Raw genomic sequence first — 16,609 nt, 5'->3', positions numbered from 1 at the left:
ATCCACAAAGGGATTAGCAGAAGATCATACAGAACGAGCTGCTATGGTTGCAAATCTCCAGCAATGGAGATGCCACATAAAAAGAAAGTTTGCATGGGATATTAAGCGCAGAATGAAGTCATCACAATATCTGTCTCTTTCTGTATTACCTAAACAAATCCTCTAAAAATAATCCTCATTACAGGGGCTGCTGCAACATTCAGGGGGATAGGAATGGCCTGTTTAGTGATCCTACTACTCTTTGCATTAATCCAGTGGCTAGCTGTTCCTGATGAAAAAGAAGGTAAATACTCAGGTCAATGAGACCAAGACTGTTCCTATGTTCTTACCTCGAGACACTGTGTGATATTTGAGATACGTGGTCATAATACAGGAAAACTAGCCCAGAATCATTCCACAGGAGCTGACAAATTATTTTTTTATTAATCCTATATATTATTATTTTTGCAGACAGAGAATGGACCTGTTTCATAGAGATGAAGAATAATAAGCAAACATTTAATGTCTTTTACCCAAATGTTATTTTTATTCCATGCTAAAACCTAGGTAGAACTGAAGTTCATTTTTCTTTATCCTAAAAATACAAGGGTTGTCCTTCAGTAGTTCTTGAGTTGCCTGGGTTTAAGAATGTTCAAATATTTGTTTTGCCTTAATTTCTTCCACCTATGTTCAAGTGATAATGGCACAAAAGAGAAACTTGGACGGGTTAAACGCTGTTTGTTGCATATGGAGTACATGTGTGACCCTCCCCAATGGATTCATATTTTTCTCTTGGGCCATAGTTCTCTAGAATTTAATATTCCAGTTATTCTTTTTCCTTCTGCATCTGTGTACTTGTTTGTAAATCTTAAACATAAGTCTTGTATCCACTTAAATGTAAGCCTAACTTTAAGTCTCATTGATTTTAAATGGGATTACTCACATGAGTATAGCTAAGCATGTGCTTAGTTGTTTGCCACAGCAGTACCTTAACTGTTTTACTTGTTTGTATTTTATTTAAGCTTTTTTTGAAAATGTCTGAGGAAAAAATAGTATATTTCATCTCTAGACTATTTTACATGACACAGAGCTATTGCTTAAAAACTCTAGTCTACTTGTGTGTGCGCGCGCGTCTGTCTGTCCGTCCTGCAATGATCCAGAATCTATGGGGCACAGTTCATTAGGCAATAAATCACTGCATTGATCAGATATTTCCAGGCAATTGTTACTTCTATCTTGGTCTGAAACAGCATCATATCGCCTAATAAGAACTGAGGATCATTTCTCCCCTGTGTTAGAACTGGCTGCTTGTAGCCAAAACCACCACAACAGAGGCTTGGGTTTCCTTTGTTGTCACCAACTCCCTAATTTCTCTGTAACTTCCTGGGGAAGGGTATTTCATTTAAAGTCAGAAGACACTATCATGATCATCTAGTCTGATATCCTGTATAACACAGGCCACAGAATCTCACCACATGGAGCCTGGTGGTTGTAACTATGAATGGTCAGTCACAAGAAGAGAGTTGGGTGTAAAGAGTGAAGTTTACTATTTTGTTCAAAAGCCTTATTAAATTGCACTTAACATAGAACTATAAACATATACTGAAACAAATATCGATGCCTGGAAACCTGCATGTCTTGGCGCGGCAGTGCTGCAGAGAGACATGAATCCAGGTCAAGGCTGTAGCTTTCCTGGGCAGCTCATGGGTGATCAATGTGCTTGGTGGCCTCTTTGCTGTTATGGGTCTGATATTTGTCACTGAGGTTACAGGTGCAGCTCTTCTGTATGCATGACACCTAGATTGCAAACAGTCCTTTTCAAATGAAAAGTAAAACTGTGATAGAGCCACATTCTTAACTGTGTACGTACAATAGAAGTGTATGTTAGGGAGGGAACAGCGTAATTCTTACTGCCAGGGTTATGAGACACTTCACCACCACCTTCCCTTAGGATGAGGGAGCTTTGCCTGTGCTGCCTGGGGCTCGGCTCAGCTCCCTGAAGTCACCAGCCTCTGACAACGCAAGCACTGGCTTCCAGGCTCTGCAGGCCTCGCTGCCTCTGTACATGTTAGAGATAAACGCCCACCAAACCATAAATCCTCCCTCTGGAATGCGCAGCCTCTGTTCCACTGAACACTCCCCAGACTCGTGGATTACCTTTTGGTGGCCTGTCTTAACTTGCAGACCTAAAGAACAATTTTTAGTGTAGATGCATAACTCCGCATATTTTCCATACATACATCTCACAATGATTATTTGATGACCAGTGTGACACAGGCTTTCATTAGAGACCTTACATGACATTCTTTTGGTGAGCCCAGAGGAATCCCTGTACCCACTGCCAGGTGGTATCAAGAGGTCCTTGAATCACAGTTAGGGAACAGAGTAATTCTTAGTGTGTTGCAAAGCATGTTTGTGTAGATTCATGTTCAGTGCTTTGATTCTCAGTTTCCTTGTAATGATCACTGACTTCATTGATGATTATGTTGCCCTATACTTCAGAGAAGACAATGCTGGCAGAAAGGATCCCAGTGCCTTCCAGCCCTGTTCCCATAGCAACCATTGACCTCATACATCAACAGTCAGAAGATATCATGCCTCGAACTGAGCCCAGACTTCCTCCCAAGAAAACAAAGCACCAAGAAGAACAAGAAGATGTGAACAAGCCTGCGTGGGGGATCAGTTCTTCTCCTTGGGTTACTCTGGCTTATGCTGTCTATCAAATAAAGGAGATGGTACAGCTGTCTAAAAGCAATCTGATGCCTGAAAACCAGCCTTTGCAGGTAACCCGCTCTTAATACATGATGTTCGTATCACCATTAATGTTAACCTAAAAATATCCTGCTGAAGGTTTTAAGACCAAATGTAATCTACAGCACCATAACATTATTAATACCTGGCAAACATTCTTCATCAATATATCAGAAACTTGGAATCGTGTAAAGCAATAGTTGAATGATAGTAACAAACACAGTTGCTGCATGTGTATGATACGGGGGGAGTGTTCAGTAATTCATTTGAGCAGATCTTTTTGCTACTTATAGTCTAATTTCCACTTTCTTCTCTTCCCCTTTGTCATGACAAGTGGGATATACTGGAATTGCCTCTAAATTAGTGTTTTCATATTAGTTTGAACACGTTTGTGTACTTGCAGAACTTTTGTGGCTTCAGGGTGAGCATTAACAAAGTTGCATAATTATTAAGGTATACCATGCCTGTGGTTTTTTTTTCCATTTTAATTAAATGTTTCCTTTTAGAGATTAGCCTGGAGGCATGGGGGGAGTGAGACTTGCCAAACATCCAAAATATGGTGGAAATGGGCACCCCAGCAAATTAATAATAAAATATGAAGCCCTTCACCCGCTTTAGCTTGGCCTGGGCTTGTGGTGACTGAAAGTGTCTACAACTTGAGAGTGTTCTGTGGCCTGTGTGAAATGAGTTGTTGTTTTCCAGTGTTCACATTACAGAATCCCCCAGCACCCTAATTAGGAATCTTGGCAGAGGGGCCAAGGACTGGACGGACTCAGAGACTGGACTATCATCCGATCTTTTGGGGTGCTCCCTCCAGAACGGAGTTGGAGCACAGTGGTGGTTGGTGAGGCACTGTAGGGAAACTTGTGCTGCTGCTGTCAATGCTCGTTTTTAAAACACTGTGGGTAATAAAATTCCTGTTTCTCCTGTCTGCCTGAGGGAGGAGTGGTGCAGCTTCCCCCATACATATTTGACATCCCATATGCACCCAAATGTCATTTCCACCTGTCCTGCCTCTGGAAGGTGATGATTTTGGACATGACTTTGCAGATGTACCAAAGCAACGTTTGAAGAAATCCCAACTTCACCAGCTGTCTCCCTCCTCCCCCATTGGCCTATATTCTTGTAAACAGCCCTATTCATATATTCCCTTCTCAATATGCATGCTGAGCTTCCATTAGCTTTAATGAGACTAACTTGCATGCCTCAGGGAGAGTGAGCATCTATATTGAAATGACTCTAGAATGTCTGTTTATACTGTACAAGAAGAATTTCAGACACACATATCTTGGAAAAATCAAATGTCTCCTTTTGAATTACAATGAAATCCTCATTGACACAATGTTGTTTGTGTTACACTCTCTACACATGCCACTCGCTCAAGCAGTTTTTCATCAGTCTTCTCTTAAGCAGTTATTACTATAAGCCCGGCCCTGTCGGTCGCATCAATTGCAAATTGGAGAATGGCAGTCACACAGAATCTGCCATACCTCCCAGGGCAAGAAAACTGGTTTGTTGTTTGTGATAAGCTCTAGGAGAGAGAATCAACAAATGTTCATAGTTTTGGAGATACTCTCAGTAAATGACTTGAGCAATTATGAAAGGCTCTCAAGTCTTTTATTGCCTCCTATAACTCCCTGCCATCTTCAGGAATATGTTCTCTTAATAACCTCTTTCACCTTCTCATAACTTCATGCAGCAATTCATGGAGCCTTTTTATTAATACTATTAAATTTTGGGCATCGCATTATCTACTCCATGTGACTGATAGAATTGAGGACTATTCCTAAGACAGGATTGTTAGTATTTATGGGAACAACGAATTTTTGTTGGGAGAAAATTGTCTCCATGGGATAATTTTATTAAGGCCCCAATCCTGTAGTTGGATCTGCATTGATATATCTTTGCACCTATGCAATTCCGCACTGTCTCTCATTAAGGCCTGTGTTTGTAGGGTCAAACATCAAAATCCCTATTTCTTGCTCAACCAAATCCAAATTTTAAAGTTAGGCTAAGTATGACTCTTAATGTTTCCTCCCTCCCCTGGCTGGTTGCACTTGTATCAGGGCAGTCTGCTGTTCTGCAGCTGGCCAGTTTCAATGATCTCTGTCTTCCAGATTGTGAATAAAAGATGGCCAAAGAGCATTCAGCCCTACCACGACAAGAAGACACTTAAGCGCCTGCAAAGCATAGCTTCTTTTCCCACTGTATGTAAAATTTTGGTATTTAAAAACTAGTGTAGTCCCAGAATGAAGCAATATTCTACACCCTCCATTTGAAGATGCATGCATGATGCATCTCAGCTCATGAAGCTAGAGATATATTTAATCATTTCAGCTCCTTGGAGAAATTGCCTACTTTTACAGAACACACCCACATTTTAATTCTAAAAATTAAAAAAAACCAACAACTCCCTATGCATTACTGTTGCTTTATTTCACCTTATTCTTTTAGCCTGAATTTAACAAATACTAAACCCAGAAAAGGCTGCCTAGCTATCTTGTTAAACATTTTAAATGGCATTCCTAAAGAATTAATTTGACAGTTGGTCATTTGGAGGAGAAACTTGGGGCATAGAAAAGGGGATTAATGACAGAAAAACTTTGGTTCTTCATTTCACATTACTGCTTGCTTATAGTAATCCTTCAAGGAAAGGCGCATGCTCACCACTCTAATTACTTGATACAAAACAAATCTTCCAAGATAAATCGTGAGGTTAGAAGATGTTGTAGTACTAATATTGTACAAGACTTTTTTTGTCTTTGGCCCTCGGGGAATGCAGCTAGCATTTGTCTTTAAAATAAGATCACATAATCTGGGAAAGCTTTTAAAAATGTGCACTGAGCCTTTCAGAAAATTGTTCTCAACTATTTTCTTCTTGACTGAACCAGAGAATTGCCTGCTTGAATCACTGACCTAACCGTTATTACTAAGAAAAGGCCTATTGCTAAGTAAATTGGATGAAATTTATGTGCTTTTACTGCAAAAGTGCTATCACTCAGTGGCTTTGAGAAATATCTTACTTAGAAAAAATGTTAAGGAAATATAGGTGGATTTGCAGAAGGGAGCATGAAGTATGTTTTAGCAAACAATGCAGCCATAATGATTATTGTTGTCTGTATACAGTAGAAGGCTATTCATAGTTTTTGTCTTAAAACATAGCGAGTTTGTTTTTTGCATGCTTCTTGTGGAAGTGCAGTTAGGAAAAAAAATGGAAGGTAAGTTTTCTGCTTGTTGTTACATTCATATGTAGATAACATTACTATCTTACTGCTTTCCTGCTTTATGTTCACTTGCTGTGTTGCATGCATGCAGCGCAAGAACACTTTTCCAGTGTCTCTGAATGCATTTTCTCATAGGGTAGTGTAATGAGAGTATGCACTGACATTTGCATGTGTTTTCTCTCTCTTTAGAAAGCCAGTGAGAATCAGAGTACTCCAGCAGCCACTCCAACAGAACAACCCCCAAATCTGAGAGAGACTGATGAATCCAGAGATTATTCAATACCTGCAGCAACACTCAACTCCCAAACTGACCCAGAGCCCCCTAGTGTTGGATCAGCTTCCCTTTGTCAGTAATGCTCCATTTGTTGCTGCAGGGCACTAAGATGAGTTCGTCTTATCAAACCCACTGCATGAAATCGTGCTGCTCTGCTGGGAAGTGGTGGAACAAGAGCTCAAAAGAGCCCTTCACCTTATGTGACTAGGAACTACAGGTGCTCAGCACATCTTGAAATCAGACCCATCACATGATGCAGCACAAGCTTTTAAATATTTAAGACCATTCATATGACAATATACAGTAGCAACATTGCATGGGGAAGCTAAGGGTCTGGAAGGCTTGGCAGAGGAAATGGGACTGAATGTCACTGCCTTAGAAATTCTCAGTTGCTTTGCTAAAGTTTGGTCAAATGTTATGAGATTCTTTGCAATCTGTAGAGAAAGGGGAGCTTATACTGACAGTTGTGTAATGTGAAGAAAAAACACTAAGTCACTCTATATAATTTCCCCTATTTGATCAGTTAGTTTAAATTTAATTTTTTCCCACAGAGAAACTAAACTGGAAAAGAAAACACTATGGTCTTTCTTTTCAGGAGAAAAATTGCATTTCCCCGAAAAAGTTAAACAAACAACTAAGAGACACTGGACAAAGTAAATACAAAAATAAAGGCACAGCCTAGTCTTTTGCAATGACTTCTCAAAAACCATGAATAGCTTCAGCAAGAATGTTTGTATAATGTGGTGATGGATTTAGTGACACTGAGTGGAATCTTTGAATAGTAAAGCTGCCATTAACGCTCTTCTGAGAGGTAGGTTTAGTTTGGCAAGGCATAAATTTTTGAAAAGGGCATTTTAGAAAGAACCAAATGGAGGTGAGGTTAAATCAACTCAGTATGCATACAGCCCTTCACTAAACAGGGTGTTTGCTAAATGCATGTGTGTATAATTTTAGGTTTGATGATATGCCCAAGACTGCTAGGGTGACCAGACATCCCGATATTAGCTATTTGTCCTAGATTTTTCATTCCGCTGGCAGCACTCGCTTGCTTTTTTTGCTGCTCTGCTGGCAGCACTTGGCTTTTTTTTTCCCCTCGCTGCTCCGCCGGCAGCACTCAGCTTTTTCTTTTGCTCCGCCGGCGGACACCCCTTGCCCCTCCCCCCCAATATGTGTCCTGATATTTTCTCCCTCTCATCTGGTCACCCTAAAGACCACAGACCTCGATCAAGATTGGGCAGTTTGAGATTGATTGAGAGTGTCCACTGAAAACCTCTTTTTATTTTTAATTTCATCATATTAAATATTGTTGAACTAAGTGTTCCTACTGTGGTTATGTATAGAAGATAAGAGCTTCAAGTGCCTGGGGAGGGAATTGCCTATAAATCATAATGATTGGGGGTAGGGAGGGGGAGATACTGTTAACAGGAGTTTCAATGAGCAAAAGCCTCCAAAATAAACAAATATGACTAAACAACCGTATGTTTAGAGACTTGTTTTACACAGACAGTGTCAGACACTGGAAGATTGAGAGTTATGTCTAGTCATGCTTTTCAATGTTAACTGTAGCCAGCCCACTGGCTGGTTCATAACACAGATTGTTGCTGAGAGGAAAACTTGGGTTCAAGGTTGAAATCAATGGGCTGGCATGGGGTGTAAGTTAGGACAGTGTTTGGCCCAGTGTCTCACATCCGTGAATTGATCCTGAGAGGGGCTGAGCCCATGTAGCTTCCATTGAAGTGACTAAGAACTGCAGGTGCTCAGCCTGTCCTGGAATCAGACATGTTCAACAGGCTTCCTTGCTGCCTTACTTGACGGCAGTGCACAGTCTGTGGGTGTGAGGGAGGAAGAGAAAGATGGTGGTTTAGAATGAAGCAGTGGGTGGAAATTCCAGACCCTTTGATCCCCAGTTGAATGAACTAAAGCCTCCCCTGCTATCCTTACACATGCCTTATCAAGGCCTATGGGGCTGAGGTAGAGCGCACACACTGGTGCCTGGGACCAGCGCCATAAAGAGAGTACAAATAAATGTTAATAACTAGCCACTAGTTATGTTTTGCACTTGAACTTAAATGTACTGTACTGTAAATTCTCATGACTCGTTGAAGTGTCCTTTAAAATCAGAAATGTATTTATTGTATGTTTGTATAACGTTTTGGGAATGGAGAATTGAATGGGTGACAGGCTAAAGGTGTTAAATCGTCTCAGTGAAGCGAAAACATTTATACAGAGTTAATGCAATATGCTATTACGTCAACTTCTACTGAACAGCACCTATACTGAGGTGGAGATCTTACATATTGTGTTTACACTTCCAAATTGTTTTTTGAAATGCCTGCTCTTTTGGAACTGTACATTCATTCCCTGTTGCAAAATGAACATGTACACATGGATTTTGATATTTGTGAAAATTGTAAAAGTGCAGTAAGAAAAATATAAAATATCTATAATGTGTTTAAAAGAACCTGTTTGAATATTTTTATTAAATTTCCCATTTTGTATAATCACATATTGGCCATATACCTGATAAATCTGAGTTAAAAAAAAATCAATCCTAAACAGCTTTGGCAAGGTTCTCTCATGAAAGATTTTGCGTTGCCTTAATGTATATGAGGTGAAAGGCAAATCAGTATCTCAAATCAAAATCTGTTTGTGAGGGGGAGCAGAATGTAGGAGCAAATCACCCAAGGCTCATGGTAATGGAAAGCCAGTAGTGGAATGATCTGTAAGGGGTCAGTGCATCCCAAACAGGCCGGCATAGATGGATGAGTGTGGTTTGAGTTATGCAAGTTCTTCTTATTGCAGGCCAAGAGATAAAGTAGAAAGTAGTCTCAGCTGCCACTTGTAACCACATTTTCATAACTTTCTGAATATTTGTATCTTGGCTGCTTAAATGGGTTTATTGGGGCTATCTTCAAAGTCTGGTTCTAGTGCTCTTAACTGCAAATTCCTAACTAAATGAATATATTTGCACCAGTGTATCCAGTAGCAATGTTTGTCGGCACAGTGAAGTTTATCTTGACAAAACAAATTTAATTTCCTTTTTTTTTTTGACTGCTAATTTGTGGGGCATGTGGGAGCAGCAGAAGGGGGAGACCTTGGGAATCGGTAGATTTTTCCAAACTCATTAAGGGGAAAACCTCCTACAAAACCCAACCAGAAGCTGGGAATGGGCGATGAGGGATGGATCACTTGATGATTGCCTGTTCTGTTCATTCCCTCTGAAGCACCTGGCATTGGCTGCTGTCAGAAGTCAGGATACTAGGTTAGATGGACCATTGGTCTGACCCAGTAAGGCCATTCTTACGTTCCTCCTCTTCAACCGTACATCTTACTATCACCACACTGTGGTTCTGCTGAGGTTTGGCTCTTCTGTGGCCATGGAGAGGGCTGGGAAGATTTCGCTCTATGCAAACACTTCTCTGGGGGTTGGAGAAAAATAGAGAAACACCTCTTTGAAGTAGCAGGGGGGTGCAGGGGAACTGTACCCTTTAGATGTGTTGTGAAGTACAAGACCAAAGGACTTCAACCTCCCCCCAAAGGACAGGTGCACCCACCTTCTGACTGCTCTTTGTGACGTGTACTGTTTTCATAAAGTGGTTAAAATGAACCAAGCAAACATTGCTAGCTGAAAAATATTTTTATTTAAAAGCTTGGCTCAGCATATCCCTCTACCCCAATATAACGCTGTCCTCGGGAGCCAAAAAATCTTACTATGTTATAGGTGAAACCGCTTTATATCGTACTTGCTTTGATCTGCCAGAGTACACAGCCCCTCCCCCCTGGAGCATTGCTTTACCGCGTTATATCCAAATTTGTGTTATATCATGGTAGAGGTATAGTATGTCGAGTGCACTGTACATGAAATTCATATATTTCCAAAACCTGAAATTGTTGAAAAAAATAAATGAAGCAGAGGATAAAATAGTATATAAGCCTTTGTTAAGGGAGGAAGGATGCTCTAGTGGTAAAGGCACAGGTCTGGGGCTTAGGAGATCTGGGTTCTGCTCTCACAAAGACTTAGTATGTGATCTTGGGATGTCACTTTCAACTCTGTCGCAGTGCTCCTCTAAAATGGGGATATACCGACCTATCTCACAGGAGTGCCATGAGGATAAATTTCAGTGTTTTGTAAAGTGCTCAGAAACTGATGGGGCGGGGCGGGGGGGGAGTGAGTATAAGTACATGTATGTATAAGTACATAGATAAACATTCGTAAATCCTCAGAGTTCATGATCTTAGCGATATTTGGAGGTTTAAAGGTTTGTTTTAATGTTCTTTTTGAGCTAGGCATTAAAACATTCAGGCTGCTGTTGCTCTTCTCTCCTGGGGGTGCGGGGCAAGGTGTTTGAAGCAGCCACCCTACTTGATCATCTACTAAAAATATCCAGAAAACAGATAAAGTGCAGGAAAAATTCAACTGTATTGAATTATATGTTTTTTCCCCTCAGTGAACATACTAATGTTAATACCGAGCTATGTGACTGTATCATTGTGGAGGTGCAGGCATTCCCTGTACATCATCTTGTGGTTCAGTGTGGTACTGCAGCAGTGCCCCCCCTTAATTTCCCCTGACTGGGGGGGGGGGGGGGGCAATAGGTTTGCTTTAACACACTAACAAAGAAAAGTTCTCTTTTATCAAGGCTTCAGGACAGGAGTAATTTAATTAAAACCCACCCATAAGGGCCTCACCTCAGAACCTGTTTCAACTCCTAAATTTAAATCCATAAACAAAGCCTCTAGTTAGGCTCCAGGACACTGACTAGCCTGAGAGAAAACAACAAACACCTGATATCACCTGCACAGTTTCTACTTCCCTCTCTCTTGCTCAGTTTCTTTTCTGTTTATATAGCCCAGCCCTAGGGTGGAGCAGGGTCTCCTTGATTACACCTCGGGCTATCCTAGCTGTAGGTTCCAGCCTGTCCCTTAAAGGAGTATCACATTTCTTAGCAAAGATAATATACTCGTGGAGGGGCATCACCACCAATCTATTAGCTGCTTTGTTTCATAAAGCTCAAGGGGGTTGCCTGGGTTTAAACTGGGACAAGATATGTCCCTTTAAAAACAAAAAATCATGACTGTGAACCTTCAGCTCCCTGAGCACTGTGGCTGAAAATCCTTGATTTCAGTATGGTGCAGAGAGCCTGAAATATGTCATACTACGTTGCCTTTCCTTGATGGGCCAGATATTTATAACAATACATTTCAAGTACTTCGCTTCAACTATGCAGGTGTAACATAAACCTCCTCCAGCCATGTAAGGCCATTGTGCTAGAGGAAAGATCCACCCCTCTGCAAGGCAGCCAAAGATCTTGGACTTTATCCACCTCTCCTGTGGTTCTGACTACTGTTTGGTGAATGTATCTACTAATGTGTTGCGTTTATCTTGCAAGTAGTAGAAAGCACCAAAGCAAGCCCAATATGATGCCAGGACTGGGATGGAGAGATGTGGCCGTGAATCTAGCAGCCCTCCCCCCGTATTTTATTGGTGACAATTAGAGACTTGTTCAGTAGAGCCCTCTTGCTGCTAACATAAGCGTGGTCCCAGTTTGGTTTATAAGTTTAATAAGTAGGGCTCATCTTCTCTCACGCCTCTGTATGGCTATAGAATGCGCTTGTCTTCCTGAAAGAGCGAGATGGTCTAATGGTGTTTAAGTGTTAGGCTTCTCTTTACTGAAAAACAGAAAAATTCTCATTTTAAAATTTTAATTTAAACTCTAGAGCCTCCTGGAGTCTCCCTATAATTCTCTCTGGGAAGTACTAATATAAAGGCAAGCTTTGATGACTTTTCAGTGTAAGGAGGCACCTATGTATATAGTAAGCTGTTTCTTTTTAGCACCGTTTTATGGTATTTGGGTCCCCCCAAAGACTAGCAACTGAGACATCTCCAAGCATGTTCACCAGCAAAGGGGAACTATCCTTTTGAGTGTGCCCACTGAGCCAGGCTGGCTTCAAACACAGCGCGGCCTGTTCTGCAGAGCGACACCTTTTAGAAAGAGATGAATGTTGGAATGGGACAGTTCCTGGAGGGTTTGGAGTGGCAGTTGAAGGAAGAAATGATGGCCCCCGCTCTCCTATGAGGAGATACTTAGTGGGGTTAATGGGACACAGAGTGTGTATGAAAAGTGAGGGGTAAGGGACACAGTCTGAAGGACAACAGAGAGGGAGATTCCATTTGTACAGGGGTATGGGGAGGATAGATACCCACACAGAAGAAATCTCCTATTCTCGTATGGATGTTAGCAGTTGACTGTAATTATTTTCTTGCCAGGGTAAGATCCTCACCTCTTGAGGTAAACCCTGGAGAAGGCCACATGGTCAGGAGATCCCCAAAAGGATCATCCAGCACTTCCTCCCTGCTTGTGGTCCTGGGGGCAAGATTTCTTCCCAATCGTGAAATGAGCAGCAGGACCCACTACCAAAGCTGGTGAATTCCCAGGACACCGGGGCTACTTATGGGTGCTTCAGCTTCTCCCTGGCCATCCTTACCCCAGGTATCTGCACTGACGGAGACTCCTTGGAGCAGCTAATACAGTCCCAGGCTACGTGGCCTTTACTGAGCACACTTGGGCTGGAATGGTGAGGTTTTGTTTAGGTTTGGGGTTTTGTTAGTTGTGGAGGAAGATTGAGGCTGAAAGAAAGAACATGAATACACTGGGGAAAACACATTTCTCAGAAGAGGAGATGGAGAACTGGATCAGGTGGAGGGCCCTTGGCATAGGGGGCCACAATGAAGAGGGCAAAGATGGGTAGGAGAGGAAACAACTATGGTGGGGGCTAGGTGTGTGGCTTGGCTAGAGTAGAAAGGCTAAGGGAAGAGCAGTGAAAGCAGAGGAGCACAGTTGTGCAGGGCTCTCAAGGAGAAGAGTGAGGAACTTAAAACTCATGGAAGGTGAGATGAACCCAGTGGAGGGATCAAAGCGGTAAGCAAGATACCTTAGGAAAGGAGTTAAAAAGAATTTATTAGCAGATAGAGCACTTAGTAAAGGTGCACCATAAATGACTTCCTCTTCATCTGGCACTCCGAGCACTGAGAGCATGGAGAGAGAACAGTCTCTTCAACAGAGTTGAGGCACAGTGGTGGGGCAAGTTTGCACTGCAGCTGCCTGGTACCTGCCCTGCAAATAAATAGGGGAGGTAACAAAATACCAACTACATGAGTGTAACATTCACTTAAGAAACCAAGCAACTTACTACTGTTTTGAACAGTGAAGCGGGAATAAATCCTTCAAAGAATTTTGGTTTCCCTCTACAGCCGTAGAAGTAGGGCTCTCCGAGACAGCACGCATTTAGCCCAGGAAGCCTTCCTTTCCAATTTGATTTCATTTTCTTCCCTTACAGGGGATTTTCCAAATGGTTCAGAATAATCCAATACTGTTGGAGTGTGAAACATTTTCACTTTCATTTTGTTCCTGCATTTCATCATCATCTTCATAATCATCCTCCTGAATGGAACTAGCTAGTCGGTTCTGCTCTGGCTCTGGCTCTATGCTAAAGAGCTGCTGTTCCAAGAAGGAGCCTCCAATGCCATATAGCTCATCATATGCGTTCACTTCTGCAGGTGACACGTGGGGAGATCCCAAAATAAAGTTTGCAAATCTGCCAGATTTAAAAAGGGGAAAGGATCAGACAGGAAGAAAACCAAATACACAGAATGCTGCCAATTAAAGCTGACTTGGAGCAGAGACCTGCATGTTTTGGGTATGTGTCTGGACAGCATTCAAAGCAGGAATCGTGCCCCCATGGCATGCTGGAGTTTAAGCCCGAGCTAAGGATTCACACACACAAGAGGGTAAATCGTAAAGGGCAGCATCCAGTACTGAACATTGTCAGCTCAGCTGTTTTCCTTCGTCGTCATCCTTTCAAATGTTTTCAGTCTTTGCTTCATGCTTTAAAAAAGTAACTTTGGTTCCTCAGAGAGCGAGTATGGCATAGTGACCGAGCCAGGCACATCTGACCTGTGTTTCCAGCTCTTACTGCTCGTGGTATAGACCTATGTAGGCCACATGCCTTCTCTCAGTTTCAGTTTCTCAATTAGCAAAGTGGGGCTAATAATACTTTTTTCCCAAGAATGTTATGAGGATTCATTAATGTCTGTGGAAAACTTGAGAGAGAACCCCAGTAACTTACATAGTCCTTTATTTGAATTCAAGAAGTGCTGATATTCTATACCTGACAGAAACCAGTGCAAGAGCTCAACACCCATGAGTTCCTGCACTATAGCATCGCATACAGCCAGTCCCTGTAGACTCTGCAGCAACGGGGCCTAAACTCTGCAGCAGGATCCCTGCTCTCTATGGCGCTCTGGTGTGACAGGCTGGAATATCTGCAGCAGCTCCAGGTAAACTCCAAAATGGAGGATTCATTGAATAAAACGTGGAAACAAATAGTACAGTAATATTTGGTGTACTATTTGAGAGCTTATATTCCATTTATTTGACACTGGCCCATGCATTTTGAAATGCTGCCAATCTTACTTTGATGAAGGACAGCTGCACTGCAGAAGTCAGAGGGGATGCTGGAGTTTTTTGGAAAGTGGGGGACTTCTGGTGCCTGAACTTTTGGTGAAGGGTTGTAAGAAAAGCACATTAGTGAAAAGAGCTCTGTTAAAGTGATCACCAGTTAAATAGTTAATGTTAATATTCATATCATTGTCATAATATTTCTGAGCTAGAACTTCACCGAGTTGAAGAGAGCTGTTCATTCTTCTTACAAATGTACTTCAGACTCGGGCAGACATCATTGCTTTGGTTTCATTTGGTAGGTTTTCTTTGTTACCATAAGGGGAAGAAATATAATTATTCTTTAATAAAAACTTAAATACATGGTCAACTTAAGAATCAGACTTCTGCCACACTCTTTTTACATACTATTGTTGCAAATAATTCCTGAGAATAACTAAAAGTGATTGGAGAAAAAATATCTCTTCTCACTTTGTTTACTTTGTGCATTTGGCAGCAGTTGCACATAACCAGTTAGTTTTCCCTTTGCTTGGGATGAATTTTTCCATGGTAATAAGCGAGACAGACATTTTTGAAAACTACAGAAACCTGACTACAGAAAGTGTCATGGGAAGCCAAGTACAAGTGCAGTTCCCATTCCCGAAACTCCTTTGAACTCAGTTTTGATAACAGATTAAATTCCAAGGTGATGGCGCTTTAAATTCTGAAGCACAGTTTATAGGCGAGGGTGAGTTCTGCAGCTGCATAATACCTAGAGCCCTGCTGCTAATATTTTACGGTTCTAATTTTGGTTTTCAGATAAGCATGTTGGAATTCTGATGAGTCTTATGTCCCTAACTCCTCTAGCTGCCAGCCCCCATTTTATATGGCCTCTCCCTTATAGCCCACCATCATTCTTCTAATTTGCTAGCGGTGTCTCTGTTGAACGGTTCCAGACAGTCTCTCCATCCACTCAGATTCCCAGGGGCAAAGCATGCTATTTCCACAGCACTCTTAGTCCTATTTCAGGGCATGTCTACAATAAATACGATATTAGATCTTCACTCCTACTCTGCCCCTTTTATAGCCACTGCAGTAATTATTGTGGTGGTTCATGTCCACACAACCCTCCTTCAGTTTGTGGAGTGCTTCTACTGACCGAAAAGGGGCAGTGTGGGGAGCTGAGAGCCTGGTCTCTCAGCTCCACCTACTGCTCCCCTCCAGGAGCCCAGCTGCCCCATAGGCTTCTGGCTCCCTGCCAGCTCCCTCCTCCCCTCCCTACTCTCTGTTCCCTGCTCACCGCCCCCCAGCTCCCGCCTCCATGCTGGCAGCCTCATGGACTCCCAGCACGGAGCTGGGAGCCTCAGAGCAGCCACGCTCCCAGCCAGGAGCCCAAGGGCAGCTCACCTCTGAACAGGGAGCCTGGAGAATGACAGCCAACAGCCAATGCAAGTAACACAGTGCCTACATGGACACTGCATCGCCCTAACTACACCAACATAAGCTCTCCTATGCCTCTCATGGAGGTGGAGGTGACACGTTGGTGTAGTAGGGCACTTACATTGGAGGGCACAAGGCTATAAGGTGGACAGAAAGCTGGCTAGATAGTCAGGCTCAACAGGTAGTGATCAATGGCTCCATGTCTAGTTGGCAGCTGGTATCAAGCGGAGTGCCCCAATGGTTGATCCTGGGGCTGGTTTTGTTCAATGTCTTCATTAATGATCTGGAGGATGGCGTGGACTGCACTCTCAGCAAGTTTGCAGATGACACTAAACTGGGAGGAGTGGTAGATACACTGGAGGGTAGGGATAGGATACAGAGGGACCTAGACAAATTAGAGGATTGGGCCCAAATAAATCTGATGAGGTTCAACAAGGACAAGTGCAGAATCCTGCACTTAGGATGGAAGAATCCCATGCACTGCTACAGACTAGAGACCGAGT

The 16,609-nt window shown here is 42.3% G+C and overlaps 2 protein-coding genes across 11 annotated transcripts in view; one reads left to right on the top strand and one right to left on the bottom strand.

The window, feature by feature from the left end:
* The window catches only part of MFSD6 (major facilitator superfamily domain containing 6), a 56,607-nt gene extending 47,908 nt beyond the window's left edge, over positions 1 to 8,699 (top strand). For 5 of the 8 annotated variants that reach the window (XM_030579954.1, XM_030579950.1, XM_030579951.1 and 2 more), the window contains 3 exons: positions 185 to 283; positions 2,482 to 2,762; positions 6,144 to 8,699. In XM_030579954.1, the coding sequence (XP_030435814.1) occupies positions 185 to 283; positions 2,482 to 2,762; positions 6,144 to 6,308 (545 nt within the window). In that variant the 3' untranslated portion in view covers positions 6,309 to 8,699. Of the gene's footprint in view, positions 1 to 184; positions 284 to 2,481; positions 2,763 to 3,432; positions 4,938 to 5,929; positions 5,949 to 6,143 lie in introns of those variants that run through there. The other 3 variants (XM_030579956.1, XM_030579958.1, XM_030579957.1) reach the window with 3 other exon arrangements.
* NEMP2 (nuclear envelope integral membrane protein 2) overlaps positions 1 to 16,609 on the bottom strand; it is a 56,802-nt gene that overhangs the window by 24,668 nt on the left and 15,525 nt on the right. For 2 of the 3 annotated variants that reach the window (XM_030579959.1, XM_030579960.1), the window contains 2 exons: positions 13,420 to 13,824; positions 13,168 to 13,343 (listed from right to left, as the gene is read on the bottom strand). The exons of the other annotated variant lie outside the window; for it this stretch is intronic. In XM_030579959.1, coding sequence (XP_030435819.1) covers positions 13,584 to 13,824 — 241 coding nt within the window. In that variant the 3' untranslated portion in view covers positions 13,168 to 13,343; positions 13,420 to 13,583. Of the gene's footprint in view, positions 1 to 13,167; positions 13,344 to 13,419; positions 13,825 to 16,609 lie in introns of those variants that run through there. 3 annotated transcript variants of the gene reach the window in all.

The sequence above is a fragment of the Gopherus evgoodei genome, chromosome 11 (assembly GCF_007399415.2).
Source record: "Gopherus evgoodei ecotype Sinaloan lineage chromosome 11, rGopEvg1_v1.p, whole genome shotgun sequence".
NCBI lineage: Eukaryota > Metazoa > Chordata > Testudines > Testudinidae > Gopherus > Gopherus evgoodei.
The sequence above is the reverse complement of the archived record's forward strand: the minus strand, read 5'-3'. Positions and strand labels throughout refer to the sequence as shown.